Here is a 27,694-nt window from a genome sequence, read left to right on the forward strand (position 1 = left end):
TTTTCTTTTTTTTCGGAGCTGGGGACTGAACCCAGGGCCTTGCGTTTACTAGGCAAGCGCTCTACCACTGAGCTAGATCCCCAACCCCTAGAGGGCTTTTTTTAATCTGTTTTTCAAAAGTACTATAATAAGCATAAAGACAGTATTCACCCACAATGGCTTCCATAGGACAGAGTCTCAAGAGTAAAACTGTTGGGTCAAAATGATAGGCTGTGTAGATCCAGAAGCCAGCCCAGGCAGCCTCAGGTGAGCAGACCAGTGAGTGCCCTGCCCTAATCTGGGTCAAATGAATGAAATATAAGAGACTAAAATGAAAAAAGTTCCAAACTCGCCTACACCTGACACCCTGAAGACGGCTTCAGGAATTCACACCCATGTAGCCCCCAAAAGCTACCCCAAAGCTGTTGTTACTAGGCCAGCTGATGCTGAGATGCCTGTCAAGGGCTCAGAAGGCCTTGGTAATCTACCCTTGTGCTAAAGAACCCTCAAGAACTAGAACTTGAACATTTCTGCCCCTGGGCATAGTCATGTCACAGCAGGGAGCCACCCAGTATTCCCAGCACTGGGAGCAGGGACAGAGTTTTCTTGACTTTCATGTTCTAGGTAAGTGTGAGGGAGGTGAGGTAATGTCAAGAGAACTCCCTCTCTTAAGTCTTTCTTTGGGGAATAGTCAACTCTAGATGGGCTCGGAGGAAGGCACAGATCCTAAATGTCCCCTCTCCTCTGCTGAGGATGTTAGAAGAGAGGGGCAAATTCTTTTACTCACATCCTACTCCAGAACTCACCTTGCTTTATGGCCATCAGGGCAGTAAGGTCAGCTAGGAAGACTAAGGCAGCATCTTCCTGTTGCTTTTGAAAAACTATCGAGGGTCTAGTCCCAGCCATAAGGCATAGGGTCAAGGAAACAAGTCATTCTTAGTCTGAGATAGTTCAGAAATGGACCAGTATGAACCCTTGTCTTCAATGAGCTGAACTTCTGCCCTTTCCCCCAACTCCTGACAGGCTGTCTGGTTATTACTCTACAGACAATTGTTCCGGTGCAGTATGAAACAAGAATGGCCTGTGGACTGGTGAAAGGGCACGCCTATTCAGTCACTGGGCTGGAGGAGGTGAGTCTGCTGAAGCTTGGTGGAAACCCCTGAGTTGACCTGCAAAAGTCAGGACTTAACTTTCTATGCCTCTTTCACTACCCAGAGAACTTTCCAGTCAGGGCCCAGCTGGGTTCCTGAGGGTGGAAAGGACCTATGGGACCGACTCTAGGTAGACCTGGCCTCTGATCTTCTTGGTTCAGCTTTGTGTGTAGTGTATGTGTATACTTACACATGTGTGCGTGTGGAGGCCAGGGGTCAGTATTCCTCAGTGGTTTGTCTTATTTCGAGACAATGCCTCTCACTGAGCCTGGACCTAGCAATTGGTTAAACTGCTTGGCCAATGAACTTCAGAGGTCCAACTCTCCCTGTGCTGGGGTTTCAGATATACTTTTGTCTTAGTCAGGTTTCCTATTCCTGCACAAACATCATGACCAAGAAGCAAGTTGGGGAGGAAACGGTTTCTTCAACTTACACTTCCACATTGCTGTTCATCACCAAAAGAAGTCAGGACTGGAACTCAAGCAGGCCAGGGAGCAGGAGCTGATGCAGAGGCCATGGAGGGATGTTTCTTACTGGTTTGCATCCCCTGGCTTGCTCAGCTTGCTTTCTTATAGAACCCAAGACCACCAGCCCAGGGACGGCACCACCCACAATGGGCCCTCCCACCTTGACCCAGAAAATACCTTACAGATGGATTTCATGAAGGCATTTCCACAACTGAGGCTCCTTTTCTGTGATAACGCCAGCTTGTGTCAAGTTGACACACAAAACTAGCCAGTACAACTTTGTAGTGGCATCTTTTATACATGGGTGCTGGGGATCCAAACTTGGGTCTCTACCCTTGACCAGCAGGAATTTTATCAGCTGAGTGGTTCCCTGGTCCTTCTCTTTGCTTTTAATGCTGAAGACCGGAATTGTTTCTAGTTCTTTCCAAGGAACGATTAGAAACACTACTTTGTCTAATAAAGTTGTTTGTCTACTGCAGGTTTCCTGTCCACTCATGTTTGTACTGCTTCCTGTGGGGTTTCTGAAGTGCCCTGGGTCACTTCCCAAGCAGGAACATTATGAGACTGTAGCATACAGCTGGACAGGTTTATGTCCTGAAAAAAAAAGTAGCCTAAGAGAGGCTGTGTCTGTATCCCCCACTGCACGTGACTGGAGAATAGGGCATCTTTTTCTAATTGGTCCATCGAGAGGCGGCATCTGCCTGTAGTTTAGCCATCAGGGGCCTTTTTTAAAATGACCCACACAGAGGGGTAGTGCGGGGACTCGGTAAAAACACTTACTTGCACAAGTCCGAAGACCTACGTTCAAACCTGGAACCACAGTAGAAGGAGAAGACTAACTCCAGGAAGTTGTCCGCTATGTCCACATGTGCACACCACCCTCACATCAAGCACAAACACATACACATGCAGGTACACTGAATAAAAATAGAGGCAGGGGGTTGGGGATTTAGCTCAGTGGTAGAGCGCTTGCCTAGGAAGCGCAAGGCCCTGGGTTCGGTCCCCAGCTCCGAAAAAAAGAACCAAAAAAAAAAAAAATAGAGGCAGGAGAGGTGGCTCTGCGGTTAAGAGCATTTATTGTTCTTCCAGAGGACCTGGGTTTGAGTCCCAGCACCATTAGGTTGCTTATAACCACCGGTAACTCTAGTTCCGGGAGCTCTGAGAGCCTCTGGCCTGCTCAGTCACTTGCAGGTATGTGGTGCCCATAAACTCATATGGGCAAACATACATCCACATAAATAAAAAAGAATAAAGCCAAACAGAAATACTTGGGGTTGGGAATTTAGCTCAGTGGTAGAGCGCTTGCCTAGCAAGCGCAAGGCCCTGGGTTCGGTCCCCAGCTCCGAAAAAAAGAAAAGAAAAGAAAAAAAAAAAAAACAGAAATACTTAATATGTTTCTATAGCTTCAACATAAATGTTTAGCCCCCTCCACCAGCACATACAATGGTCAGATGCCTTACCCTGTCGGCAAGCTTCGGGCCAGGCAGGCAGCCTTCATACTGGATTCTCTCAACTTCTACCCAGCCCTCAGACCAAGTCAGATGCCCCATCTTTCCAAACTTGCTTGAGCTTCAGAGCTGTCTCTTTGCCCCAGGCCCTGTTCAAAGGCGAGAAGGTGAAGCTGGTGCGGCTGCGGAACCCCTGGGGCCAGGTGGAGTGGAACGGCTCTTGGAGTGATGGGTAAGGCAGACCACAAGCAACAGAGCCTGGGGCCACACTGAGTTGGGTGCCAAATCTCGAGAATACTGTTGGTACTGGTGGGAGATCACCCTCAAACCAGTGACCTGCAGAGAAGGACACTTGTGTGGGCTCCCCAACAAGGGGAAGCCAGGGGACTCAGTGAGCATGATGGTGCTTATGGGCTTGAGAGGGATGGTTCTAGAAGTCTCCATCAGGGTTCTGGACTAAACAGGCAATTCCCCTCTTAGTGTCCCCTTTACCTCACCTACAAAACTGCAGTACTAACAGTGCCCAGGTGGCTCTCACGAGGGCTAAATGTGACAGCTGGGGAAAGCACCTAAGTGAGACCGAAAGAGCCTCTCCTTCGCTGCCCCAACACAAAATCTGTCAAGGCCTGTGAAAGAATTTTACTGCTTATCTCTGAAAAGAACAGACTGGGAACAAGACGACCACCATGGAGAAATCATCATAAAGGTTTCAGAATTTCGCAAGCCCCTCTAGAGTTCTCTCAGCCACTGAGGCCAAGTTGTCCCTGCTAAGTGACAGGCAGCCTCTTGGGTTTGAACACTAAAATTCAACAGTGGAAAAGCCCACCCATGCCTCGTGCAGCTCTGTTCTTACAGACTTATGTACGCACTGTATAGCAAGGTATGGCCACTCCGGGTTCTTTTCAGTCACATGTTCATTCACTTAGCAAGTGTTTATTCCTCACCTATGAACTAGGAGGCACAGGGCTAAGCACTGAGGTAGTCTGTAAATGATTCACCTCTCAGTAGGCACACAAGATGCCGATTGTGAGCTTGCCACCTCATACATCCCTCTCCCTTGCCACTCATCAAAGTGACAGATTCTTCCTTGCAGCTGACTATATGCTACTAGAGATGTAGAGAGGAATGCAGAAACACAGGCTTGCTCCTGTGGATTAAGGGTCAGTGCTGAGATCATACTTTGATGGGATGGGAAGTTAACTCGGCCACCTGGAGGTATTGCTGTGTGAACAGCAAGCAGCACTCTGTGCTGTAGGAGGTCCTCAGCACCTCATCTTCTCTCTTCCACTGGTCCAAATCACCCACAACGACCTTGCTGTGTTTCCAGACTAACTCGGTGCCTGGACACACTTCCCGTTGATTCCTTCCTCGTGGGGGCATATCCCTCAGCAATCTCCACCCCAAGCCCCATTTAGCACACCCAGAACCCCATTTAGCTTAATTCTAACCCAGCCTGAGACATATATATATGTGCTTCCTTCCTTGTTCTGGAGAGGAGAAGGAGTAAGAAGCAGCCAGTCTTAGAAACATTGCCGGGCTGTTTCCCTGTTACATGCTCGATTTTTCCTTAGCAACTTGGTGGGCAGCAAGCTAACAGTTCCCATGAGTTATTTCATGAACTCATCATAGCTCCTGGATAGAGGATGTAGTCATTTCCCTTCTGCAGCTGCGTAAGCTGACAGATCCAAGTGACATGTCTAAGGATATACAGCTATCTGTTACCAAAGGAGAATCCCAGTTTGCCTATTTGCAGATTCAAGCTCTTAATGAGGAGGCTAGAAGATTCAGCCAGAGACAGCCAAGCCCTTTGTGAACCCACTCAAGGGGTTTGGTCTTAGTACTGAAGGTTGTAGGGAATTGACTACAAGCTTCCCCCTGATGGTAGCAGGCTACAGCTATGTTTTGATGGTTCATACTGGCTGTGGTCTGGCAAGATGCTTTCCAGCTTTGTATGTCTCTGATCCTCTGTCCCAGGCCACATCAGCCCTCTCCTTCTTCCCCCTCCTTTCTTAATACCTCCATTTTCCTACTAGTTGGAAGGACTGGAGCTTTGTGGACAAAGACGAGAAGGCCCGTCTGCAGCACCAGGTCACCGAGGATGGAGAGTTCTGGTGAGTTCATGAACCAGGCAGGGAGGTGAGATCTCAGTTCCCAATCAGAAGCCATCACGTTCCATCTTTAGCATATCTGGGCCCTGTTTTCCCTGGGGGGGGGGGGCTCAAGGCCCAGCAAAGGTGAGGTTCTGAAAAGAGAGGGTCAGGTCATGGCAGTGACTGAGCTCAGACCCAGGCCCTGTCATGGCAGCTCCAGCCACCCTTGAGCACTGGCCCTGACATGGCTCTCTTCTGAACCAAGGGGCTTTTCTTACCTGATGTCCAGTGCCAGGCTTATTCTGGTCACATCAGCCTTCTGAGTCTCAGCTAACAACATCCCCTACGACACCTTTGGTTCCCTCCGGGTGCAGATGCATTTATCTGTGATGCCATAAGCCTTAAAACTATCTTTTCCCAAGTGACATCTCTTTCCCCTGTGCCTAAAATGTGCCTGGCAATGGGGAAGCACACAGTAACATTTTGGAGGATTGGTTTCCGGCTCTCTCAAAGACAAATGAGGAGTCATGACCATAAGATACATCAGAAATGGGAGTGCCAGGCACACACCTGTAAGCCCATCATTTGAGAGACAGAGGCAATCAAAAGGTCAAGGTCAACCAAGACTAGAGGATGAAATTCCATCTCTCAAAAGCAATCGAACGAGCAAAGCGACATCATGGTCTTCTGGGGAGTTTTACTGTATTGTATTAGCCCTTGAATCTCCCCTTCCCCAGCCTGTGTGAGTCTCTCCTCTTTCAACCCTCAGGATGTCATATGATGACTTTGTCTACCATTTCACAAAGCTGGAGATCTGCAACCTCACAGCTGATGCCCTGGAGTCCGATAAGCTTCAGACCTGGACAGTGTCTGTAAATGAGGGCCGCTGGGTGAGGGGCTGTTCTGCTGGAGGCTGCCGGAACTTCCCAGGTGGGAGATCCTCCGGATGGGGGAAGGTCTAGGCAGAACTCATTCCAGGCAGAGTAATATTAGCTATCAGTTATTGAGCCCATACTAATCTTTTTTTTAAACTTTATCTGCATTTATTTTCTGCTGAATTTATTCCCCTGCCATGAGTTTTTGTTTCTTCAGTCTCTTCTGGGATATCTTTTTCTTCCATGCAACCTCCTCTTCTGACTTTGGAACAGTCTGTTCCTTCTCAGTGAGGAGCATCTCAGTGTGGCAGGGAGAGCTCACGGATGGGTTAAAGCGGCGGTGAGTGCTGTAGGTCTGTCTGCAGCCGTGAGCGCTGTAGGTCCGTCTGCGTATCTTAGGTGCCGTGCTCACCCGCCTGTGTTCAATGACAGAGAATCTACGTCTAAGCCCTTAGTCCAGCATTACTCTCTGCATTGGTAAGCATGTGCAGCAAAAATTCAGCTCTCTGTTTTGGCCGCCATCCCTGTGCCCAGCCCCACTGTTTGGCCTGGGTGCACGTACCGACTCCACCATTATACCGCCGGAATGGCACACAAGGCTTCGTTGAAGTGACCTCCTTCAGATACTTGGTGGCTTTGGGGATATGCTTACCCTTGATGACCTGGCCAGTTTCCCGGGTGTTCTTAAAGTGAACACGAAAGTTTGAACCTCTTCGTGTTCTTCATGATTCGCATGGTTTTGCGGGGTTCTCCGGGTCAAGAGAGTAGCGGACCATCTTCACAGGTCACCTCTGGCCGCTTACAGGAAGAGCCAGCCTGTGCTAGTCTTGAGGGAGGCACCGTCTTATTGAAGCCTCCTCATTTAAGGAAGGAAACATGCTGAGGAATCTCCCACGGGGAGCTAGCAAGTCCCTGCTTCCTCTGCTGGCAGCAAATACTGAGGCAGGGAACTGTCAGGACACCGTGTCAGTCCTGCTGAAGGTTTATTTGAGGACCTGAGAGAGATGCCGAATGCATGTCCAAGTCTGGCTTCAGAGATGGAGGGAGGGTTCAGATTTAGGGAAGGAATAATGAGTAATACCAAGGGTCCCAGCACAATGACCTGGGCAGATGTGTCAATATTGCAATATAAATTACTCAGAACAAAAGCTGGTGTGTTGCTTTTTGTGTGGTTGGCTGTGAGTTACAGTAAGGGGAGTTTAGTTTATGACATGAGAAGTTTGAGGTACATATTGACTGCCATGGTAAAGATTTGTAATAGAGAATTGAAGTCGTCGACATTTGAGAGTGGACTTAGTTATATGATAAAAACTCAGTGAAGATGACAGAGAGATGGTTCAGCCTATAAAGAACTTTCCTGATAAACTGAGTCTGGATCCCCCAAACCCCCACAAAAGTGAGGTTCACTCAGTTGTGTGTCCATGACCCCAGTGATGGGAAATGGAGATAGAATCCCAGAAGCTCAGGGGCCGTTGGCCCAGCATCCACATCAGCAGACAGAGACCCCCAAACAAGGTGGAAGGACGGGCCTGATGCTCAACATTGCCCTTTGACCTCCATGTGCATACCATGCCACACATGCACCTGCTTTCACACACACACACACACACACACACACACACACACACACACACACACCATATACACAAAAAACTCAGTATTTTATGATGAAAAAAGTGAGTAAATAAATGAGAAGAAAAGGGTGGTAGAGAGCAGGGAATCAGACAGGAAACTGAGCTCAGACATATAGCTCAGGTATCATTGGAATATAGGGGTCAGTGAGAAAGCAGAAGTCACACTAGGCTGTGGTGGGGCACTCCTTTAAACCCAGCACCTGGAAGGCAGAGGCAGGCAGATCTCTGTTTGAAGCCAGCTTGATCTTCAGAGAGAGTTCCAGGACAGCCAGGGAAACACAGAGAAACTCTGTTTCTGGAAAGAAAAGAGAAGGGAGGGGAAGGGAAGGGAAAGGAAGGGAAGGGAAGGGAAGGGGACACACACACACACACACACACACACACACACACACACACACACACAGAGAGAGAGAGAGAGAGAGAGAGAGAATAAAGCATATATGGTGGCATATGCCTCTGATCCCAGCATGAAGGATGTAGTCAGAAGAATTGTCTCAAAATCAAAAGAAAATAAATTTATTTATTTTAAAACAGTTCATTAGTGCACATGTAAGCTTACCATCTATTTGTATGTTAGTGAGGTGGATGGACTTGTTCGTTTTGCACAAAAATTTAAATCTTGTGGAGCGTTAGACACCGTAGGAGACAGAGCGTCTTCAACATTTTTTTGTATTGATGGATATTTTGATGTCATAACTATCAATCTCGAGAATTCCATTTATATAAATAAGTGGTATGAATCATCAGCAGTAACATAGGGCCATTTCAGAAATTTCTGGGAATTCTGCCCTAATTCTAAGTCAAAAATCTATTTAACAGGAACTGGCAAAATGGCTCAATGGTAAAGAGCTCTTACTGCTCTTGCAGAGGACCTCGGTTTGGTTCCCAGCAACCACATGGAGGCCCTCTTCTGACCTCCATGGGCACCATACACGCATGTGGTACACAGACATAGGCAAAACACCCACACACACATAAATACAAATCCCATAGGGAATAGAGGAGACTGGTTCCCTGTCTCACTTTCCTTCCTGCCCTTTCTCCAAGAGGTGTATCTGAACGTACATTTCCTTTCTCGGGACACAGACACTTTCTGGACCAACCCGCAGTACCGTCTCAAGCTCCTGGAGGAGGATGATGACCCTGATGACTCTGAGGTGATTTGCAGCTTCCTCGTGGCTCTGATGCAGAAAAATCGGCGCAAGGACCGGAAGCTGGGGGCCAACCTCTTCACCATTGGCTTCGCTATCTACGAGGTATGAGGACCCCTGGCACCAGCATGGGAAACACACCTTTCCAATGGGGAGAACTTGGGAGTTTGCAGCAAGGTTCTCTGGCTTTCTTTGTCCCCAGTGACCACATTCACATCGGAGGTGTTCTTTTTCTCTTTTGCTTCCAGGTTCCCAAAGAGGTATAGCAGTGGCAGCGGCCAGCCGTGGTGTGCAGCATTCCTTGGGGGTCCTAAGTCTGTCTGTGGCTCCCCGAAAAGCTTCCTGGTAGGGTTGGTGAGCGAGGCTGATAGGAGGGTACCATGCCCGTAATGTACGTTTTCTCCCTCCCACCAGGACACCCCGCCCATCAAACACACAAACCTTCACACACTTATTCTTTCATACTCGTGAAAGTGTACACTCACAGAGATGCGTTTGAAGGAGGCTGCCTCCTAGAACAGGAGAATCGCCTTCTTCAGAACCCAGTCAGAGTCTTTCCCCATCTTTGGGGCACTTGTGAGCTTGAGGTATTTGGAATTGAGGATCATCAGTTCTGGTGAGTGGCCCTGTCAAGGGAAAAACATAGACCTGACCTTTAGTTCAGAATTACAACAACAACAACGAGAAAAAAAAAAAAAAGGAGGAAGTGAGCTATGAAACTTCTGTGATGTTCAGCAGTTTGAGGCCTTAGAACTGGAAGTAGGTAGATAAGGACTGTGAAACGAATGACCAAAGAGTTAAAGAGTTAAGAAGGGGCCCCACGGAGGGGACTATGAGGAAGTCCATGCAACCCTCCCAAGGGCCTCAGTTCTCTTGGGTCCTTGTCCCCAGATGCACGGGAATAAGCAACACCTGCAGAAGGACTTCTTCTTGTACAATGCCTCCAAGGCCAGGAGCAAAACCTACATCAACATGCGGGAGGTGTCCCAGCGCTTCCGCCTGCCGCCCAGCGAGTATGTCATTGTCCCCTCCACTTACGAGCCCCATCAGGAGGGGGAATTCATCCTCCGGGTCTTCTCTGAAAAGAGGAATCTCTCTGAGTGAGTACCAGCCTAGCTTTCCCCACCTGTCCCTAAAAGGTCACTCATGTGGCCCATCCCACAGCCAGGAGGCAGCTGGACCAATTTCCTTCAGGGCTCTTGGGACACACCTACTGGCCTTTGTCATTCTCCATTCTGGAGCTTGTGTTCCCTCATTCCCTTGATTGCCTTTTACAGCACTGGAGTGTAAACCCAGGGCCTCACGGGTTTGCCTCAGTTTCCCACGTTGGTCTTGAATCTTTGATTCTCTTACCCCAGCCTCCAGAAGAGTTGCAATTATAGCCCTGTGGCACCGGAGCAGCCCACAAATATTTGTTCACTCCATTCATCCTGCAGATATTTTTGAGCAACCAGTCTATTACAGGCACTGGGGATCGTGAAGTGAATTAAACAGAAGGGGCTCCATGCCTTCCTGGAGCTTAACGCTCTTGGGACAAGGGATAAGAAAACATATATTGTTTTATAGAAACGTTGGATTTATAGACATATTAAGCGGTTGGGATGCACGGGAAGCCGGCCAGGCTACATCTCTGCAGATGTACTGACAGACCCTGGCTCTCTGAGCTCTGCCTCCGGTAGAGATGCTAGGCCTGTTGCTGGGTAGCTGGGCTGTGCTTTGGGGGAGCTCTGGGCAACACCAACAAGAAGCTGTGTGCCTGGGCTTTTCTGGGAATGGCATCTACAGGAGGCTGGCTCCTGGGGTGAGTGTTTAGTCCCAGGCTTTTTTAGATTTAATCTCAAATCTCTGACCACAAAGAAGCCATGTGACCCGAACAAATTCCTGGGGGTGATTCCTGTTTGTTCCGGGGATATTAAGACAGCCTACGCTTGTGTTTTTCACAGGGAAGCTGAGAATACAATCTCTGTGGACCGGCCAGTGGTAAGTGGTTAGGCTCATAAACGTAAGAAGATATAGGGGTCACCATTCAGCCTGGGCAGGGCAGGCCAGTGTGCCGGGCGAAGGGAATGAGTTCCGTTGTAGAACCATTTTGCTGGTCAGAAGCCAGGAGTGTGGAAGAGGAGAAAGTATTTTATCAATTGGAGGAAGGCAGCTGGGTCTAGGAAGGAAGGACAAAGGAGGCTAATATCGGACTGAGAAGTTGGATTGTGTCCGATTTCTCACGCAGCGAAAAGGAATATACTAGGTTCAGGAACCAGGGTCAAAACCTGCATCATTCACCTTCCCCCTCGGTGACCTGGTCAAGTTTACAGAACCCCTCTGACTCAGCTTTCTACTCTGCAAAATGGGGATAACAACAATGCCCTGGCCTGCTGGTGGGTTTAGATCTATTCCTGCAAACTTGCTAAGTGTCTGGTGTGGCATGTGCACCACAAGGGTATTCTAGACAGCCTTCACGAATGAAGGCTTACATCATTTTTTTTCTAAACATTTGGAGAAGTGGATGAGGTTGTCATCCCAGCTTTTCACTTGAAAAGGTGGTGACTCAGTAGGGTTAGACGGATTCTTTGCACTACTAGAGGTGGGAAGTGGCTGGTAGGGCAGCTGAGAATTCAAGTTCAGATTGTCCTACCTTCAGGCTGCAGAAGCACCAAGTGTGTGTGTGTGAGAGAGCGAGCGTGCGTGCGTGTGTGTGTGTGTGTGTGTGTGTGTGTGTGTTTGTGTATGTGTGTGCGTGCGCACACACGCAGGCGTGTATTGCAGGAGAGAGGAGTGGGGTGTATTGAGGAGTTTCAGGTCTGCCATGGATCTTTGACCTTTGATTTGACCCAGGACAAATGCCCTGAGTGAGCACCTTTCAGGTAGTGACTCCTAAGATCATAATGCTGACTCTGGGCTAGTGACAAAGCCAGGCGCCTTCCTAACCACTGCACATCTTATTTTAGGGTTAGGTGCATCTTGTTCTTCCTCATCCTTTGGATGCTAGAGCAGCATAGAGTATGTGTCAGGAGTTGCACACTCAAGAAAGACTTCACAGACTGGGATCATAACTGAGTGTAGAATGCTTACCTGACATCCACAAGGCCCTGGATTCAACTCTAGCACTGCATAACAGGGGGGGGAGAGCAGCTTATCGGAACTGGTACATCTTGAGTACAATGAGTCAGTGTTGGGGGTCTAGTGTCCCTACGTAACTATGCTTGTCAACAGCTTTCAAATGACACTTGGTGGGCTGGGTGTGGTGGCACAAGTGGATCTCTGTGATTTTGAGGCCAGCTTAGTCTACAGAGCAAGTTCTAGGGTAGCCAGGGCCACACAGAGAAACCCTGGTTTTTTGTTTGTTGTTTGTTTGTTTGTTTGTTTTATTAAAGACACTGGCCAGTGGCTCAACTGACTTGCCACAGAACATCCCAGGCTCAGTGTAATCACCAAACCTTCAAATTTAACAAAAGAAGCCCCCAAACCTGGAAACACATATGAAACTTCTCTGTTACATGTTTGCCTAAATATTAAAACAAAATCTGGGGGCTGGAGAGATGGCTCAGAGAGTAAGAGCACTGGCTGCTCTTCCAGAGGTCCTGAGTTCAATTCCCAGCAACCACATGGTGGTTCACAACCATCTGTAATGGGATCCGATGTCTTCGTCCGGTGTGTCTGAGGACAGCTGCAGTGTACTCATAAATAAAATAAATTAAAAAAAAAAAGAAAAGAAAAGAAAAGAAAGAGAAAAAAAATCTCCTAAAAAAAAAACCCTCATTTTCACATGCTGCATTTTGGCATTTTGGTGACCAATTTTATTTTTAAAGACTGGCAAGGTCCTTTCCCTCCCTGGCAGCGGATAGTGTAACAAAGCATAGCAGCTGTCAGTCTTGAGGTGGGAGAACACTCTTCCACCTTTGCCCTCTGTGCTCCATACAAAACTATATTTTATTAATTTATGTATTCATTAATGTATGTTCATGTCCTAAGCACACATGTGGAGGTCAAAGGCAGTCAGTTCCCTTCTTCTTCTTCTTTTTTTTTCTTTTCTGTTTTTCGGAGCTGGGGACTGAACCCAGGGCCTTGCGCTTGCTAGGCAAGCGCTCTATCGCTGAGCTAAACCCCCAACCCCGTCAGTTCTCTTCTTTTGCTTTGTGGTTCCCAGGGGTCATATTTAGTTGTCAGCCTTGGTGGCAAGTGCCTTTACCCACTGAGCCATCTCATTGGCCCTCATATCCTTTTAAACTCCAACTGAACACAATATCTGGACCCTAGAGCCTTGAGCCACTGGCCACCCCTGAAACTTGATTTTTCACCCATTCCTCATTTACTGTCCCCCTTTCATGCAGAAAAAGAAAAAAAACAAGGTGGGTGTAACAGGATGAGTGGGTATTGTGCATGTGTGAGTACATGCATGCATGCATGTGTGCACATGTGTGACATGAGGTATGTGTACACACGTGTAATATGTGGCCCATGTGTACATGCACGAACATGTATATGCACATCTGTAGCACGTGGCATGCTGGGTACATATGTGGCATGTGTATACATGTGCACATGTGTGTATATGCATGTGTGTGCATGTATGTAACATGTGGCATGTGTAAGGTGCACTTCTTCCTCCTCTCCTTGGAGCCTCTGCTGAATTGGGTTCTCTTGCAGATGCTTCATCTCAACCTCACAGGACAACCACTAGGACTGTGGTTCCATTATCAGTCCTGTCTTTAGAGGGAGAAAAGGTATAGACCATCTAGTCTCCCTGAGACCATACTTAGCCAGCCCTGGAGCCGGGGGGTTCCTCAGAGTCTGTGATCTGAAATACTTCAGTCATCAGACGAGGTTTGGCGTGGATGCTGATGGCAGTCCTGTGGAATCTATCACAGAGGTTCTCCTGGCATGCATGCTGGCGCAGACCAGAGGGAACATATACCATGTGGCGCACTTGTGGTAGCAAGCCCCTATCCGCCTATATAATAGTATCTATAAGGTAGGCACCGTCTACGCTTTTTAAAAGTGAGGGTCCACATTCAGAGAAGCGAAGTGATTTGCCCACAGTTAGCACCTGGGGACATTGGAACCACAGTACCATAAATGTCTACTCCGAGAGCAGTTTCTTGTCCTTACCCTCCCAGCACTCCTTACACTTCAAGTCCTGTGTTGTCAAGACTTGCATGTAAGTCTATACATGCATGGCAGGTAGAGATGCCCCATGGCTATACCCTGCTCAGACCATCAGCTTTGTTCGTTCTGAAATCCCCACAAGCTTCATTTGCTTTGGCAAGAACTGTTGTTTAGAAGAGCAAGTTGGGGTCTGAGGAGCCGCCTGGGGCTAACTGGAGGCAGAGCTGCTTTCCCCAGCTGTCCCCCCGGGTGACCTATATGGGAAGAGCGTGGGGCCTCCCAGGGCCAGATGGCTTCTTTAGCTGAGGCTGCTAAGATTGTCTGTACTTTGGCCCCAAGCCCTACTGCTTTCCACCACACCAACACAGGAAGGGCATGGTGGTCACTCTCTAGCTCTTCTGTGGCCTCTGCATGTGCATGAGCATGACCTCATGGTAGCCCTCTTGCTTCTGTAGTTAGTACCTTCCCTTCTGGGTTTGCACAGTACGGCTTTACCTTCACTAACCCGGCTGCTACCCACAGAGACCCCATCAGAGGGACAGTCAGGTTTTACCTGACTGGCAGATGAGCATTGACTGACAATGAAGGTATCTCTTAAACGGGGGAGGAGGGCTGGCCAGAGTGGACATGCCACAAGAATCAGATTCCATGGGTCCTGAGGGGCTGGAGCCCTGTTCTCTGCTAGGACAGCTAGTAGGATTATAGTTGTGTGCCACCATGATGGGCCTGAAAGCCTCATTTTTAATGGGATTTACACTGAATTTCTGGGAGACTTCAGTGTTTTTCCATTTGAAAAGTAAATCACGGGGTTGGGGATTTAGCTCAGTGGTAGAGCGCTTGCCTAGGAAGCGCAAGGCCCTGGGTTCGATCCCCAGCTCCGAAAAAAAAAAGAACCAAAAAAAAAAAAAAAAAAAGAAAAGAAAAGTAAATCACAAAAATATTTGAGAGTCACCGATCACATCATATGTGCTCAGCACTCTTAGCACTTTTGCATGTGTTACTTAGCACATGTGAGGAGGGTGGGTGGCATAACATAGTGGGTCCTCTAACTTTATACATTAGTTGTTTTTAAAAACATGAATAAAACTGAGAAAGAACTGAGGTTCATGCCACACATGGCAGTACACATAGGGCAAGCCTGAGCTACACAGTGGGACTCAGCCCCAAATCTCTCTCTCTCTCTCTCACACACACACACACACACACATACACACACACACACACACACACACACACACACACAGGGGAGGCGGGTGGGAGGGAATTCCAAGGCCCAGAAAGGCGTGGCATCTCTCCCCTGGCTACCATGACTCATCAGTGCAGAAATGGATGTGAACTGAGACTCAGTTCCTAAGAAACCTTTTCCTCCTCCTCACTGGACAAAGCCGCCTCAGGGGTAGTCTGCCTTTTGTGTCTGTCAGCTTGTAATATGCTTCCTTCCTGCCCACCCCATTTTCCTCCCCTCCCCAGCCCATCATCTTCGTTTCAGACAGAGCAAACAGCAACAAGGAGCTGGGTGTGGACCAGGAGGCAGAGGAGGGCAAAGACAAAACAGGGCCGGATAAACAAGGGGAAAGCCCACAGGTTTCTGAGCATGCAGCATGGATGGGGAGTTTAGCTCGCAGTGGGGGCTCTGCTATGCCCTTGGGGGTCCATAGGGGTTATGGAGGCTCCCAGGGGAGGGTCTCTTCAACACTGAGGGGTTTGGAATTGCCCCACTGACTTTTCCTCCCAGCAAGTTCCTCTGAACTTGGCTGGTATTTCTTGGGTAAATGTCCTAAGGTGGCTGCCACACAGACTCAGTCCTGGGCTGGAAAGGATAGGCCAGGCACAGCCCACGGAAGCTTCTCCAGCTAGGACAATGGCGGACAGGGAAACAAGGCTAAGACAAGCTGGCAGGAGAGAACATGGCTGAACGCTGTCTTTGATATTCAGAGTTGTTGGCAAGGGAGGAGAAAAGGATGGTAGCTGAAAGTAGGGCCTGACAGCAGCTAAGCATTCCTGCAGAACTCCATCCAGGAGAAACCATCAAGTGGGGATGGAGGGGTCCTTTGAGGACTTAGCCACAAAGACAATAGTGGTTGGAGGACCTGGCCAGAAGTCAGGCTCTAAACAGCAAAGAAAGTTGTAACTGGAAGAGAGCTGGGAGAGAGCCGAGGTGCTGTCTGCATGTTGGCATGGCAAGTTTGTCCTTTGGCTTGAGGTGCCAGGGCTAGTGAGGCAGGAAGTAGAGGGCTACAGTCCTCACTCCGGGTCTGCAGATAGACTGAAGACATGAGCCCTGTGCCACCTACTGTTGCTTTGTGGGGCTTTTAGGGACACTGACACCTGGGTTCCCATAAACCAGTCTCCTTTGTGTCCCCATAGCCACGGCCTGGCCACACAGACCAGGAGAGTGAGGAGCAGCAGCAATTCCGGAACATCTTCAGGCAGATTGCAGGCGACGTATGTATTCCTCTCCTAGCTCAGAGACCCAACTATTCAAGTGGCTCATTGTTTAACAGAGGTCATTTGATTTGGGAGATCCAGAGAATGTGGGTTGTTTTGTGTTCTGGACTAAGACAACCATTGAGTGGCTCGGAGCCTTCTGGCAATGAGCTGCTGGCTGTGGTCTGGACAGCTGAGGGTGCAAAACCAAACCCATCTTGCTCAGAAAAGCCCCAGCCTCCCATGGCAGAGGAAAGGGGGTCTTACACATGTGGGCAGCCAGGACTCGTCTTGCAAAGCCACTGCCCTATTGGCTGCTCTGCCTCCATAATTCTTTTCTCCCTCAGGACATGGAGATCTGTGCGGATGAACTCAAGAATGTCCTTAATACGGTGGTGAACAAACGTGAGCGACTCGCGCCAGACGTGGGGGATGGGCAGGGGCCCCAGCTGTCTGAAAGCAGCTCCTCACCCTTCTCCATCCCCCCAGACAAGGACCTGAAGACACAAGGGTTCACTCTGGAGTCCTGCAGAAGCATGATAGCTCTCATGGATGTATCCTTCCAGTCCACAAAGCTAACTCGCTGACATCTGCCCATAGGTCAGGGGAACAGTTAAAGGTGCCCACGCCCAGGGAAAGGCTTAAGGGGATCCCCGCAGATACTCTCGGATGTCTGGCAGAGGTTAGAAAAGGATCCTGGGTGGTGGCTGGTCATCACCTCTGGCTCATACCACAGGCGTGAAACCCTACTTGGCATGCTGCCCAAACAAGGACTGTTTCTAGGGAACAGGCCCTGTGAGCTATAGAGATGGCAGGAATTCTGGTTAGAACCTGACAGGGTCAGGGGCCCTGGGAAAGGCTGCTGAGTTTTTTTTTTTTTTTTTAAGATTTATTTATTATGTATACAGCATTCTGCCTGCATGTACTCCCACATGCCAGAAGAGGGCACCAGATCTCATTACAGATGGTTGTGAGCCACCATGTGGTTGCTGGGAATTGAACTCAGGACCTCTGGAAGAACAGTCAGTGCTTTTAACTGCTGAGCCATCTCTCCAACTCCTAGTTTAAACTTTAAATGTTTTAAAATGTTTTTTACTTATTTGAAGAGAGCATCAGATCCCATTACAGATGGTCATGAGCCACCATGTGGTTGCTGAGAATTGAACTCAAGACCTCTGGAAGAGCAGACAATGCTTTTAACCTCTGAGCTGTCTCCCCAGCCCAAAGGTTGCTGGTGTAACCACCTTCCCTGCCACCCCTAGACACCCCTCCCAGTTCAGGGGATTTTACTATGTGCCTGTGGTCCTGACATCTATCCTCCAGACAGATGGCTCTGGGAGACTGAATCTTCAAGAGTTCCATCACCTCTGGAAAAAGATCAAGGCCTGGCAGGTAGGAGGAGCGCCTGATGTGGGAGTGATGGACAGGGTTAACTTGGGATTAAGTGTGTGAACTGCTGTCTTTGAATTTTGTATTTTCAGAAAATCTTCAAACACTATGACACTGACCATTCTGGTACCATCAATAGCTATGAGATGCGAAATGCAGTCAATGATGCAGGTGCTGGGGTGCAGTGGCTGCTGGGGGGAGGGAAAGGGCGACAACATGTAGACCTGAGAGCTAGGGAAAGCAGGAGAGAATGGGAGACTGGACTCCTAGGGCCCCTTTAGAGTTCATTTCCCAGGCCAGCCTGGCCAAGGGGCAGGGAAAGGAGACTGCAAGTCTGAGAACTTCATCCTTCCTCTCCCTGCCCCTCCAAGGCTTCCATCTCAACAGCCAACTCTATGACATCATCACCATGCGCTACGCAGACAAACACATGAACATCGACTTTGACAGCTTCATCTGCTGCTTCGTCAGGCTGGAAGGGATGTTCAGTAAGTGAGGAGCCACCCCTCAGACCTCTCAAGCCCCTCCAGGCTCCTTCCCCATGGTACAGCCACAATAGTAAGCGCTCAGTCTTGACAGTTGCTCACTCTTCCAAAGGGGCTGCACATCAGCCATTACTCTCTGAAGGCCAAGAGGATGGCAAAGGGGAGACAAAAGGTCTGAGGGAGAGAGAGATGCTGGTTATGCTCTGCACTGATTGGTGTGAGGACAGCACTCAGCACAGACTTCTTAAATTACAGATCCAAGCGCTCAGATGATGCTCACTTGTGACCCCAGCAGTTAGGTAGGCGAGACAGGAGGGTTATGACCTCAAGGCCAGCTTGGGCTACTTGGAGAGACCTTGTTTCAATAACAAAAGAAGGGCTGGCAAGATGGCTCAGCTGCATGGTTCTGGCATCTGAGTTTAATGGCTGAAATTCATGAGGTGGAGAGAACCAATCTCAGAGTTGCCCCTCTGACCTCTCTACATGTTCTGTGCTCACACGCATACAGTAATAAATTCTTCAAAAAGCAAACACAAGTAAACTAAGCGAAAACCCTAAAAAAAAGGAGTGGGAGGTGACAAAAGAAAATAGAGGAGTCTGCAACTCGTGGTTGCTGTATGCTCTCTCACACAGGAGCTTTTCACGCATTTGACAAGGATGGAGATGGCATCATCAAACTGAACGTACTTGAGGTAAGCGTAACACAGCACATCCTCTGCGTAGAAGCCATGGTGGAATACACGAGGCTGATGGAGGCCAGTATGCTTTTCACTACCAAGAGCCTGTTGAAGATTGTGATTCCTGGGGTGGGTGTACCATGAGAGCTCTGCCTGCCCCCACGATGCACTGCAGTGGAAGACCTCTTTTCCTAGGAAAGACCCAGGGAAAAGGTGCAGGCTGCTTGCTCCTTTGACTCCTCCCCTTCTCCTTCCCAGTGCTAGCAATTCTAAGGGACGGTGGGCACCTCTTTGCTTGCTTTTGTACTGATCTCAGAGTTTCTTCTTCCAGTGGCTGCAGCTTACCATGTATGCCTGAACCAGATGACCTCATGTAAGATCAACCAGGATTCCATCTCAACACGACACAGCTAGGGCTGTTTACCACAAGGAACCCAGTAGGCACACCTCCACCAAACTGGGCTCCTGGTCACGTTCCTTCTCCACTTTGACCCAAGTCTTGGTGCACAGCCACCTCAAGTGTCTGGCTTGCTGGGAGCTCTGCAGACGCTGTCTACATAGCTTGTAACTGGGTTGTCCACAGCCCTGTCACCATCTGCACTCAGTTCTGCCAGTTTTAGGGTGGGTCTACTCTGGGGTCCATAGGGTGTGGATACCTGACAAAAATGTGGCTACATTCTGAAAGAATCTATCTAAATAAAGGCACGCACATGGCTGGTTCCACCATTCTCCTTATTAGTTCTTTCCAGCCACAGCAGGACTTTTGTGTCTTCCAGTCATACTTTCATGTATCACCTCCACAAAGATCTAGTTTGGGGACAGAGAGACGGTTGAGTAGATACAGGTCGTCACAAGCATGAGGACCCCAGTGCAGATCCCTAAAAGCCCAATGTGGTGGCTTACACCTATGAACTCCAGTACTGGATGGCAATGACAAGAGGAGTTTTGCAGGCCTGCTGGCCAGGCAAGACAAAAGGATGAAGTTTGGTGAGAGAGAGCCTGTCTTAAGGGCAAAAATGCTGAGTTTGGATCCCCTGCACCCACATAAATGCACGTATCTGTTGGAGTAATCACCTGCCTGCAATCCCACTGCAAGGGGCCAGAGAAAGATCACAGACACAAACCAACTAGCTAGACTAAGACCTGGGCCTGTGTCCAAGGTACAAAGTGATTGACCTGACCTCCACAAGCATGCACACAAACATAGAGGAAATACTTGTTGCAGTAACCTCTCCTACCCGACAAGTACAAGCTAGCGTCTGGATTGGGCAGATCTACTGCTATACTATCCTATTCCCCAGCTCCAAAATCCCTCATAACATGGATTTTCCATGCCAAGTCTTCAGCTCCCTCTTCCTCCTTCTCTCTCCTCCTCTCCAACTTCCCTTCCCCTGCCCAAATCATGCGCTCTCGCTTTTATTTTACAAATCAAATGGGGTAAGATTCTGATAAGGTCACCTGAGTCCTGAGTACTTGACTAGGCAGCAGTCCTCGGGGCAGCAGAATTAGCATCAAAATACAGACAACTCCAGGGCAAACCACAACACCCAAGTCAATCTGACCTACACTCTGGCACATATCACAAAGAAAACCCTTTTTAGCCTATGTGCATACCTCGTCCTGTCAGGTCTGGTGCTCAGAAGGCGGCATCCAATTCCCTAGAAGTGGGAGCCAGCGATGGCTATGAGCACCCTGTGGGTGCTGGGAGCCATACCCAGGTGCTCTGGAAGAGCAGCCTCTAAGCCCCAACAATCCCTCCAGCCCCACCACTTCTCGTTCTTGAGTAGAGATCACCCAGACCTTTTCCAAGATCACTGGTGTAAAACACACACCAATGGGGGTAAATTATTATGTGTGAAATCAAGAAATAGACAAATTTAAGATCAAATTAATGGATAACAGGTCCAGCAACCAGAGGGCGATGCAGGAGATGTGATTTTCTTTCTCATCCTAGTTCCTCTGCTCACTGACATTAAACAAACCCCTTAGCCTCCCTCGGGTGGGTCTATGGCACATACACAAACACCTTTCCTGACTACTGCCTTGTTTTTTATGCCCAAATGAAAAAGACAAATCATGAATATGCAGACACATAACAAAATGAACACTTAGTAAAAGTACTTTATTTTCTTCTTGTATTTGCTTTATATCTCACTTACAAAGTTATGAAGTTTACAGCTTTTATACCAAAATGTAAGAAGGCTGTTTAGAAATATCTTTGCAGTCAAATGTCATCTGACATTTCTTCTAATCCACATTTAACATTGAAAAACCAAGGTTCTGGGTATCCACCTCCCCTAACAGCCTTTCCTTCTCCACTCTGCCCCCACTGGGCTACTCCTGGGCTGGGCTGGGCCATGTCTTTGGGGTTAGAGGAGATAAGTGGTAGATTTAGTTTACTCAAGATTTCATACTATTTGCATATGGGACCAAGCGAGACCCACCACAGCTTCCTCCTTTCCTACCTATCAGGCCAACTCCCTCAAATCCAAGGTTCTCAATGATAGGACATGGATGAAACCACCACAAGTATGGCAAGTAGTCTTTAGAATAATTCTAGAACTCTCCTTGAAGCAACAGGAACAAATTTGCTAAGTAAGCATTTGCGAATTTAAGCAAACCTACTTCCTGTTCAAACCCCACTTTACAATGAATTTCAAAATCCTCCTCAATGAATTATCTTCCATAAAATTATCTCCCATATCATTCTTTAAGTGTGCACCTACACTCAGCAACTCAGCCACATGCCCATGTCCCCAAGTTGTGCCATGATAATCTAACAGAAAAACAAAAAAACCCAACAACAAAACCTTTGTTGGCAAGAATCACTTCAATCATAAAAGTGTTGCCTTGGATTCTATGTAGTTCATGAACTCAAACCTTCAACTGCTAACTCTCCCAGGAAAACCATTTTCTTCACCATAGCAATGAATGTAATGCTAACAACATCTCAAGCTCATGTCAGAAAGACATTTTTTTTAAAAAAAGATTTATTTATTTATTGTATGTGAGTACACTGTTTCAGAAACAACAGAAGAGGCCATCAGATCCCATTTCAGATGGTTGTGGGCCACCATGTGGTTGCTGGGAATCGAACTCAGGATCTCTAGGAGAGCAGTTATGCTCTTAACCCCTGAGCCACCTCTGCAGCAAGCACATGCTTTTGCTCCTTTTTAATCTGCACTGTCTACAGTCTAGCAGAGTGTGCCAAAATGTGCTTTGAACCTAGGTAAAGACTTTCAAAATAATTCAAAGTGGCTGGTATCTTTAGACCTGTCACTGAAAATACACACAAGAGATTTTAAAGTTTTTCTTTGCTTTAAGTGGTTGAAATCAGCATAAAGAATTAAAAAAATATATAAAAATGACCTTTAAGTAACTCATAAGAAATGTCTTGGGTTTTGTCAGGTTATTAGTTACTTTCTTTCCTTCAACAAAAAAATCAAACAAAAATTGGCACAGACAGAGCTGTCCCTTCCGAGGGACCTGGAGGCTGATCACGAAAACAGACATCATGAATGACCTAAGCACTGTCCTGCCTCCTGTGGGCAGCTTCTGTTGAGGAGCCAAGACAGGCAGGTTCTCCATTTTCAGAACACACTAGATCTGGGGAACAGCGACTCATTGTCAAAAACAATTCTGCCTGTGCTTGAATTCATTATACTGGTTCTAAGAAACCCCTGCAAAACAAGGAAACCCGAGTGCAGGTGCATGCACCACTAAGCAGGCAGTCACGTGTACACGACGCTGCCAAGGGAAGCTCGGATCAGGTTATACTAATCCTATCAGTCTGCATGCCCTCAAACGTCCCTCACCATGGCCGTGCGTTCTTCATCCTTGCGGCTTAAGGTCCCACCACTCTTCCCTTTGCATATTCCCTTTGGAGAACAGCAAGGTGAGCTTCCTTAGCATACCACCCCAGGGAATGATGCAGAGTTAGCAATAGACGCAAATGAACTTTCCCAGGAAATCACTTCTCAGACCCACAAAGTGTGGCTCCTCTGCACACACTCCTTACAGGGAGTGGAGTGAGAGGTGGGAAAGGGTTCCTAATCTCAAATTTTCCCACACTAAAGGCCACACGTGAACAGTTTGTGGCAACTCATGAGCTAGTATCAGCTCCTAGATTAGTTCTTAATATTTACTGGATCCAGAAAGAATTACTAGAACCTTTCCTAGGGGAAAAAAGATCCGCCAGCAGCCTATCAATCAATTCCTGGTAGAGTCGCCCTGCCCTAGAGCCTAGAGGGAGGTTTGATCAGGCCAGAAAAACAGAGGCTACAACCCCAGTACCAGAAAGCGTTGCACCCTGAGGCTAGGGTGTGGCATGAGGGTCCACTCCCTCTGAAGGCTCTGTGGTTTTAAAATCCAGAAACAAAATGTTAGAGAATAAAACTTGTTCAGTTTTACAAGTCTTAAGAAATCCAAGAGCAAAGCAATCCCACTAAGACCCACTAAAGATGGGTGCTCCCTCACCACACTCCCCTCCACAGTTGGCATGAAATGAAGACAGGCACTGGCTTCCCTAGCTCTACCTCTAGAGGAGGCCTGCCTGACTCCAGATGCTTCTCCCAGTTCCCCTACTTAGGGTGCTGTGCCACTGAAAGCCTGGCATGCCATCGCTCTAGGCACAAGACAGCAGGAAAGTTTTGGGGCTCGCAACGGAGCAACCCAAAAGGTGTCCAAGCTTTGTGAGACTCCAAGAGCCAGAGCTAGAAAGGTGATAAAAGTATACACTTTCAGTTCAAGCGCCAGTGAGTGCAAGGGCACAGGGAGTCCACACTGAGCACTGTGGAGTGATCACTGGAAGTTCCGTCTTCAGGGAATTCCGATCATGGACCACGTCTGAATTCTGACATACAGCAGGGAGGGCAGCGAGGAGTTTTAGGACACTACCGTGTTTCCTGCTGCACTCACAGCCACTCTGTCCAGCTACATCAATAGTGAGACACTGCACATAATTACTTTAAAAAGAAAACAATTTTCTTTAAATTTAAATACCCAGTTATTTCAAAAGGAGGAGTTAAAACTGATCTGGAAAAATCTATCATAAGCCATCATAAGAACATAAAGCAGAAATCACAAGCCAAATCAATAAAATATATGTATGATTAGGGTTAAACTGGGTAACTAATTAAAATCTGCATCTTTAATAAACACCTATAGTCTAGTAGCATAAAACACTGCATGTCATTTGTTCCAGAAGAGTAGGTTCCTTAGAAACCGCTCAAGCATCTCTTACGCGCCTGGCGGACCTGAGTTGTGTGTAACTTTTCCTTAGACTGCTCACTTTGCTAGTGGTGGGTCTGGCTGTGAACCACTTTCTCCCTCCCAGCTTTGCTGAAGGACAGATAGGGGCCTGGAGAAGGACAATGAATGGCCCATGGGAGAATTGTTCACTAATGACTTCCCAACATGGGAGGCAAAAACTTCATGAATCTATTTTGCTGTCATCTTCAGCGTGGCATTCAATATGACCTGCAACATCCTAGGGGGAAAAAAAGAGAGAGAGGGGCTGTGAGAAACAAACAGGTAGTAGGGCTGAGGAGACCACACTGCATCAATATACACTGAGGGTGGGAGGCTCTGGCATCCTGTTAACCAACAGGAAACTATGCACTTAAAGATGATGTATTCCCTTTACACAAGAGCACAATCTAAGGACTCTGCTTATGTGCTTTATTAAAAACAGCACAATTTTTTTTCTAAAACCCCCAAGCTCTTGAGTAATAAAATGAAAAGTTCCTATGTAGGCTTTCTGTATTTGCTGCAATTCTGAACGATCTAGGAAGGTTGAGAAGCACGGCTCTCAGTGGTCTGTTGAGCCTCAGTTGATCCCACAGAAATACCTGCTTGGATCCTTTCCTGGCTGTGAAAAAAGCATCACAGTTCCTCCAGCGACACTTCAGCGTCTGGAAGTTGGGATTGGTGTGGTCAGTCAGCAAGTGTTGTTTCAAGTGATCCACAACGCCAAATATCAGAGTGCAGCCATGCCACTGTGAGAAAGAACAAGCAGTACATGAAGAAGAGCAGCACACATGTGTGCAAACAAACACCCTCTTCCGTCTCACTGTATACCTCTGGCTGGCCTAAACTTGCTAGGTAGATGAGGCTGGCCTTGAGCTCTCAGAATTCATTGGCCTCTGTTAAGGGTGCAGGCTACCATGCCCAACTAAAGCATACTATTTATCTTAAACCGTAAATAAAACTTGTATTTATTTTGTAATCCATTTTTTTTACAAAAGGCCAGCAGGTTTTTATATTTAACAATTCTAAGAACCATGAAAATAACCGACAAAATGATGGAGGTTGTGATTAGTGGTGCACATCTGAAATCCCAGCATTTGGGAGGGAGAAGCAGGATCATCAGTTCAAAACCAGCTTTGGCTACATAGTGAATGGGAAGTCAGCCAGTCTGGGCTATATGAGACTTGTCGCAAGGCAGATACCTACTAAAGTCTTACTTTAAACCTCACAACTTCTATCTCTTGAATTACAATCTTTTACCTACCTGCTTAAAACAAAATGCAACTTTCTTTAAAGCTTTTGTGTATGTGTCTTAATTTCACATAACATTCATAAATTGCAAAGGCTCTGTTTCTGCTTTTAAACCTGCAGTCTTGTAATGAATTATGATTCATCATTCCAGGATGTTCATCTGTTTTTAATTAGCATGAATTAAATATGCATAATGGATCTTATTATACTGCTTTCAACAAATGAATACAATGTATTTGGACCGCATATAGCTCCTCACCCTCTCTTATGCCCTTCATTCCTAGGGACATAGTGATCACTAATTGCCTGCAGAGCCTCAAGGTTGGATCTCTAGAGCCCTTCCCTGGGGGATGCTCATTACAAACAGTAATGAAATTGGAATTTTCCAGTCAGATTACTTCAACTACCCTTGTATTGTAGGTACTTTCCCTGAGATGCTTACAAGCAAAGGCAGTGACTACACACACACACACACACACACACACACACACACACACACACACACACACATTACATATGAGGGGGTCAGGATTTGGGGAAAAGAAACCCACTGCATGGGGGCTGGAGAGATGGCTCAGCAGTTAAGAGCATTGACTGCTCTTCCAGAGGTCCTGAGTTCAATTCCCAGCCACCACATGGTGGCTCACAACTATCAATAATGGGATCCGATGCCCTCTTCTGGTGTGTCCAAAGACAATTACAGTGTATTCATCATAAAATAAATAAATCTTAAAAAAAGAAAGAAAGAAACCCAGAGCTAAGTGCATCCCTGGTTACTTCTGGTACTAGAGCCAAGTAGAAACAAAGCCTAACCAGACGGTGCTTGAGTTTCATGGGCTAATTTGTAGCTTCTGTTCTTTAAAAACCACACAATTTAGCCCCATAGACTAAGACAAGACTGCAGATTTAAAATTGCAAGTTTTCTTTGTCTATTCATCAGAAACCAGCAAGAATATAAGTCAAACCTTGAGTACGTGTAATACCAGAGGAGGGTGTGCGGACGGAAGAGGCTACAAGAATAAGCCCCGCCATTCACTTCTTGTACCAACTTAATAACCAAACAGAGACCGCCTGGGAGGGGAGAGACGTCAGTGGCAAAGGACCACTGAAGCAAGGCTGTCAATCAACCTGTGAAGGTTAACCCTTAGTCCTGCGAACAAGACAAAACAATCCCAAGTCCTCAAAACAAAGCAACTAGGGGACAAAGTGAGAAGACACAACTGACATATCTTACATCTAACGAGAGATTTTTCAATAAAGAAGCCGAAAAGCATTCTGTGTATTCTTCCAATATGAAGCTTGTCTGTCCCAAAGTAAAAGAACAGGCGTGAGGCCAATCCTGAAGTGCAAACTACATTGATGATCAAGATCTACCATCCAGCCCAGGCCCGAGAAACCCTCAATGCTGGTGACAACTGTCCCACTCTTACCCAGCAGCGGTAATTCTGCATCAGATTCAGCCTCACAGCCTGGATGCTGCCATCATAACAGCCAGTGTAAATCTGGAGAAAGAGGTTTATTTAGGATATCAGACTAAATATGCATGAAGAAAACAGCTACAAAAAATTATTCACAGAAATTTAAATAAACATAAAAATTTAATGTAATAATTTAAATATAAGACCCATCAAAATCCCTCAGAGGGCCATCCTTCACCTGTGGCCCACAGCAATGATGGCAGGCTTCAAGGTTCCCACTCATTCTGCACTGGGACTGCACTGCTAACAAACTGGGAGTCTTTTGGTTCTTTTTTTTTTTTTTTTTTTTTTTTCGGAGCTGGGGACCGAACCCAGGGCCTTGAGCTTCCTAGGCAAGCGCTCTACCACTGAGCTAAATCCCCAACCCCACAAACTGGGAGTCTTGTATGCATTGCCAAGAAAGGGCTTTACTATTCAAGATCTTGAAAACATCCATCCTGGTTCAGCCTCACGATTAAAAACCCTAAATTAAGCAGGGAGCCAGGTGTGATGGCACTTAAATTCCAGCACTGAGGAGGCAGAGGCAGGCTGATCTCTAGGTTGAGTTTGAAGCTAGCCTTAGTCTACACAATGAGTTCTAGGCCTAACAAGGCTACACAGTAAAACCTTATCTAAAAACAAGTAAGAAGGTTGGTTAAGCAGGGTTAGGTGAGTTGCCTGTAACTGTGCCACACTGGCCAAAAATCCTGCTGACTCTGTTTCCAGTGTCCCGTTCACAGCATGTCTGCAAGAGCAGTGTTTTTTGGCTTTGTTTTTTTAAGCATCTAATTGCACCTTCCAATTAGCAGTGGTAACGGATTTCGCTGCACTCATTTTAGCTATTGATGGAAACAATGCTCAGC

At 47.3% G+C, this 27,694-nt stretch overlaps 2 protein-coding genes across 12 annotated transcripts in view; one reads left to right on the forward strand and one right to left on the reverse strand.

Moving 5' to 3' along the window:
- Nucleotides 1-21,674, forward strand: part of Capn3 (calpain 3) — a 51,868-nt gene extending 30,194 nt beyond the window's left edge. For 2 of the 6 annotated variants that reach the window (XR_015682170.1, XR_015682171.1), the window contains exons 7-22: nucleotides 1,026-1,109; nucleotides 3,192-3,277; nucleotides 5,079-5,156; nucleotides 5,905-6,065; nucleotides 8,731-8,900; nucleotides 9,687-9,895; nucleotides 10,739-10,779; nucleotides 15,369-15,482; nucleotides 16,266-16,343; nucleotides 16,673-16,730; nucleotides 16,815-16,879; nucleotides 17,649-17,717; nucleotides 17,807-17,885; nucleotides 18,086-18,202; nucleotides 18,833-18,891; nucleotides 19,208-19,597. Coding sequence is in view for 3 of the 6 variants with exons in the window: in NM_017117.2 (NP_058813.2) it covers nucleotides 1,026-1,109; nucleotides 3,192-3,277; nucleotides 5,079-5,156; nucleotides 5,905-6,065; nucleotides 8,731-8,900; nucleotides 9,044-9,055; nucleotides 9,687-9,895; nucleotides 10,739-10,775; nucleotides 13,124-13,141; nucleotides 15,369-15,482; nucleotides 16,266-16,343; nucleotides 16,673-16,730; nucleotides 16,815-16,879; nucleotides 17,649-17,717; nucleotides 17,807-17,885; nucleotides 18,086-18,202; nucleotides 18,833-18,891; nucleotides 19,208-19,234 (1,521 nt within the window). In the remaining 3 variants the exon portion in view is untranslated. Of the gene's footprint in view, nucleotides 1-1,025; nucleotides 1,110-3,191; nucleotides 3,278-5,078; nucleotides 5,157-5,904; nucleotides 6,066-8,730; nucleotides 8,901-9,043; nucleotides 9,056-9,686; nucleotides 9,896-10,738; nucleotides 10,780-13,123; nucleotides 13,142-15,368; nucleotides 15,483-16,265; nucleotides 16,344-16,672; nucleotides 16,880-17,648; nucleotides 17,718-17,806; nucleotides 17,886-18,085; nucleotides 18,203-18,832; nucleotides 18,892-19,207 lie in introns of all 6 variants that reach the window. The other 4 variants (NM_017117.2, XR_015682169.1, XM_087650218.1 and 1 more) reach the window with 4 other exon arrangements.
- Nucleotides 20,978-27,694, reverse strand: part of Zfp106 (zinc finger protein 106) — a 51,371-nt gene continuing 44,654 nt past the window's right edge. For 5 of the 6 annotated variants that reach the window (XM_087654501.1, XM_087654500.1, XM_087654499.1 and 2 more), the window contains 3 exons: nucleotides 26,805-26,876; nucleotides 24,726-24,872; nucleotides 20,980-24,364 (listed from right to left, as the gene is read on the reverse strand). In XM_087654501.1, the coding sequence (XP_087510627.1) occupies nucleotides 24,308-24,364; nucleotides 24,726-24,872; nucleotides 26,805-26,876 (276 nt within the window). In that variant the 3' untranslated portion in view covers nucleotides 20,980-24,307. 6 annotated transcript variants of the gene reach the window in all.

This window comes from Rattus norvegicus, chromosome 3 (assembly GCF_021556685.1).
Source record: "Rattus norvegicus strain SHRSP/BbbUtx chromosome 3, alternate assembly SHRSP_T2T, whole genome shotgun sequence".
Lineage (NCBI taxonomy): Eukaryota > Metazoa > Chordata > Mammalia > Rodentia > Muridae > Rattus > Rattus norvegicus.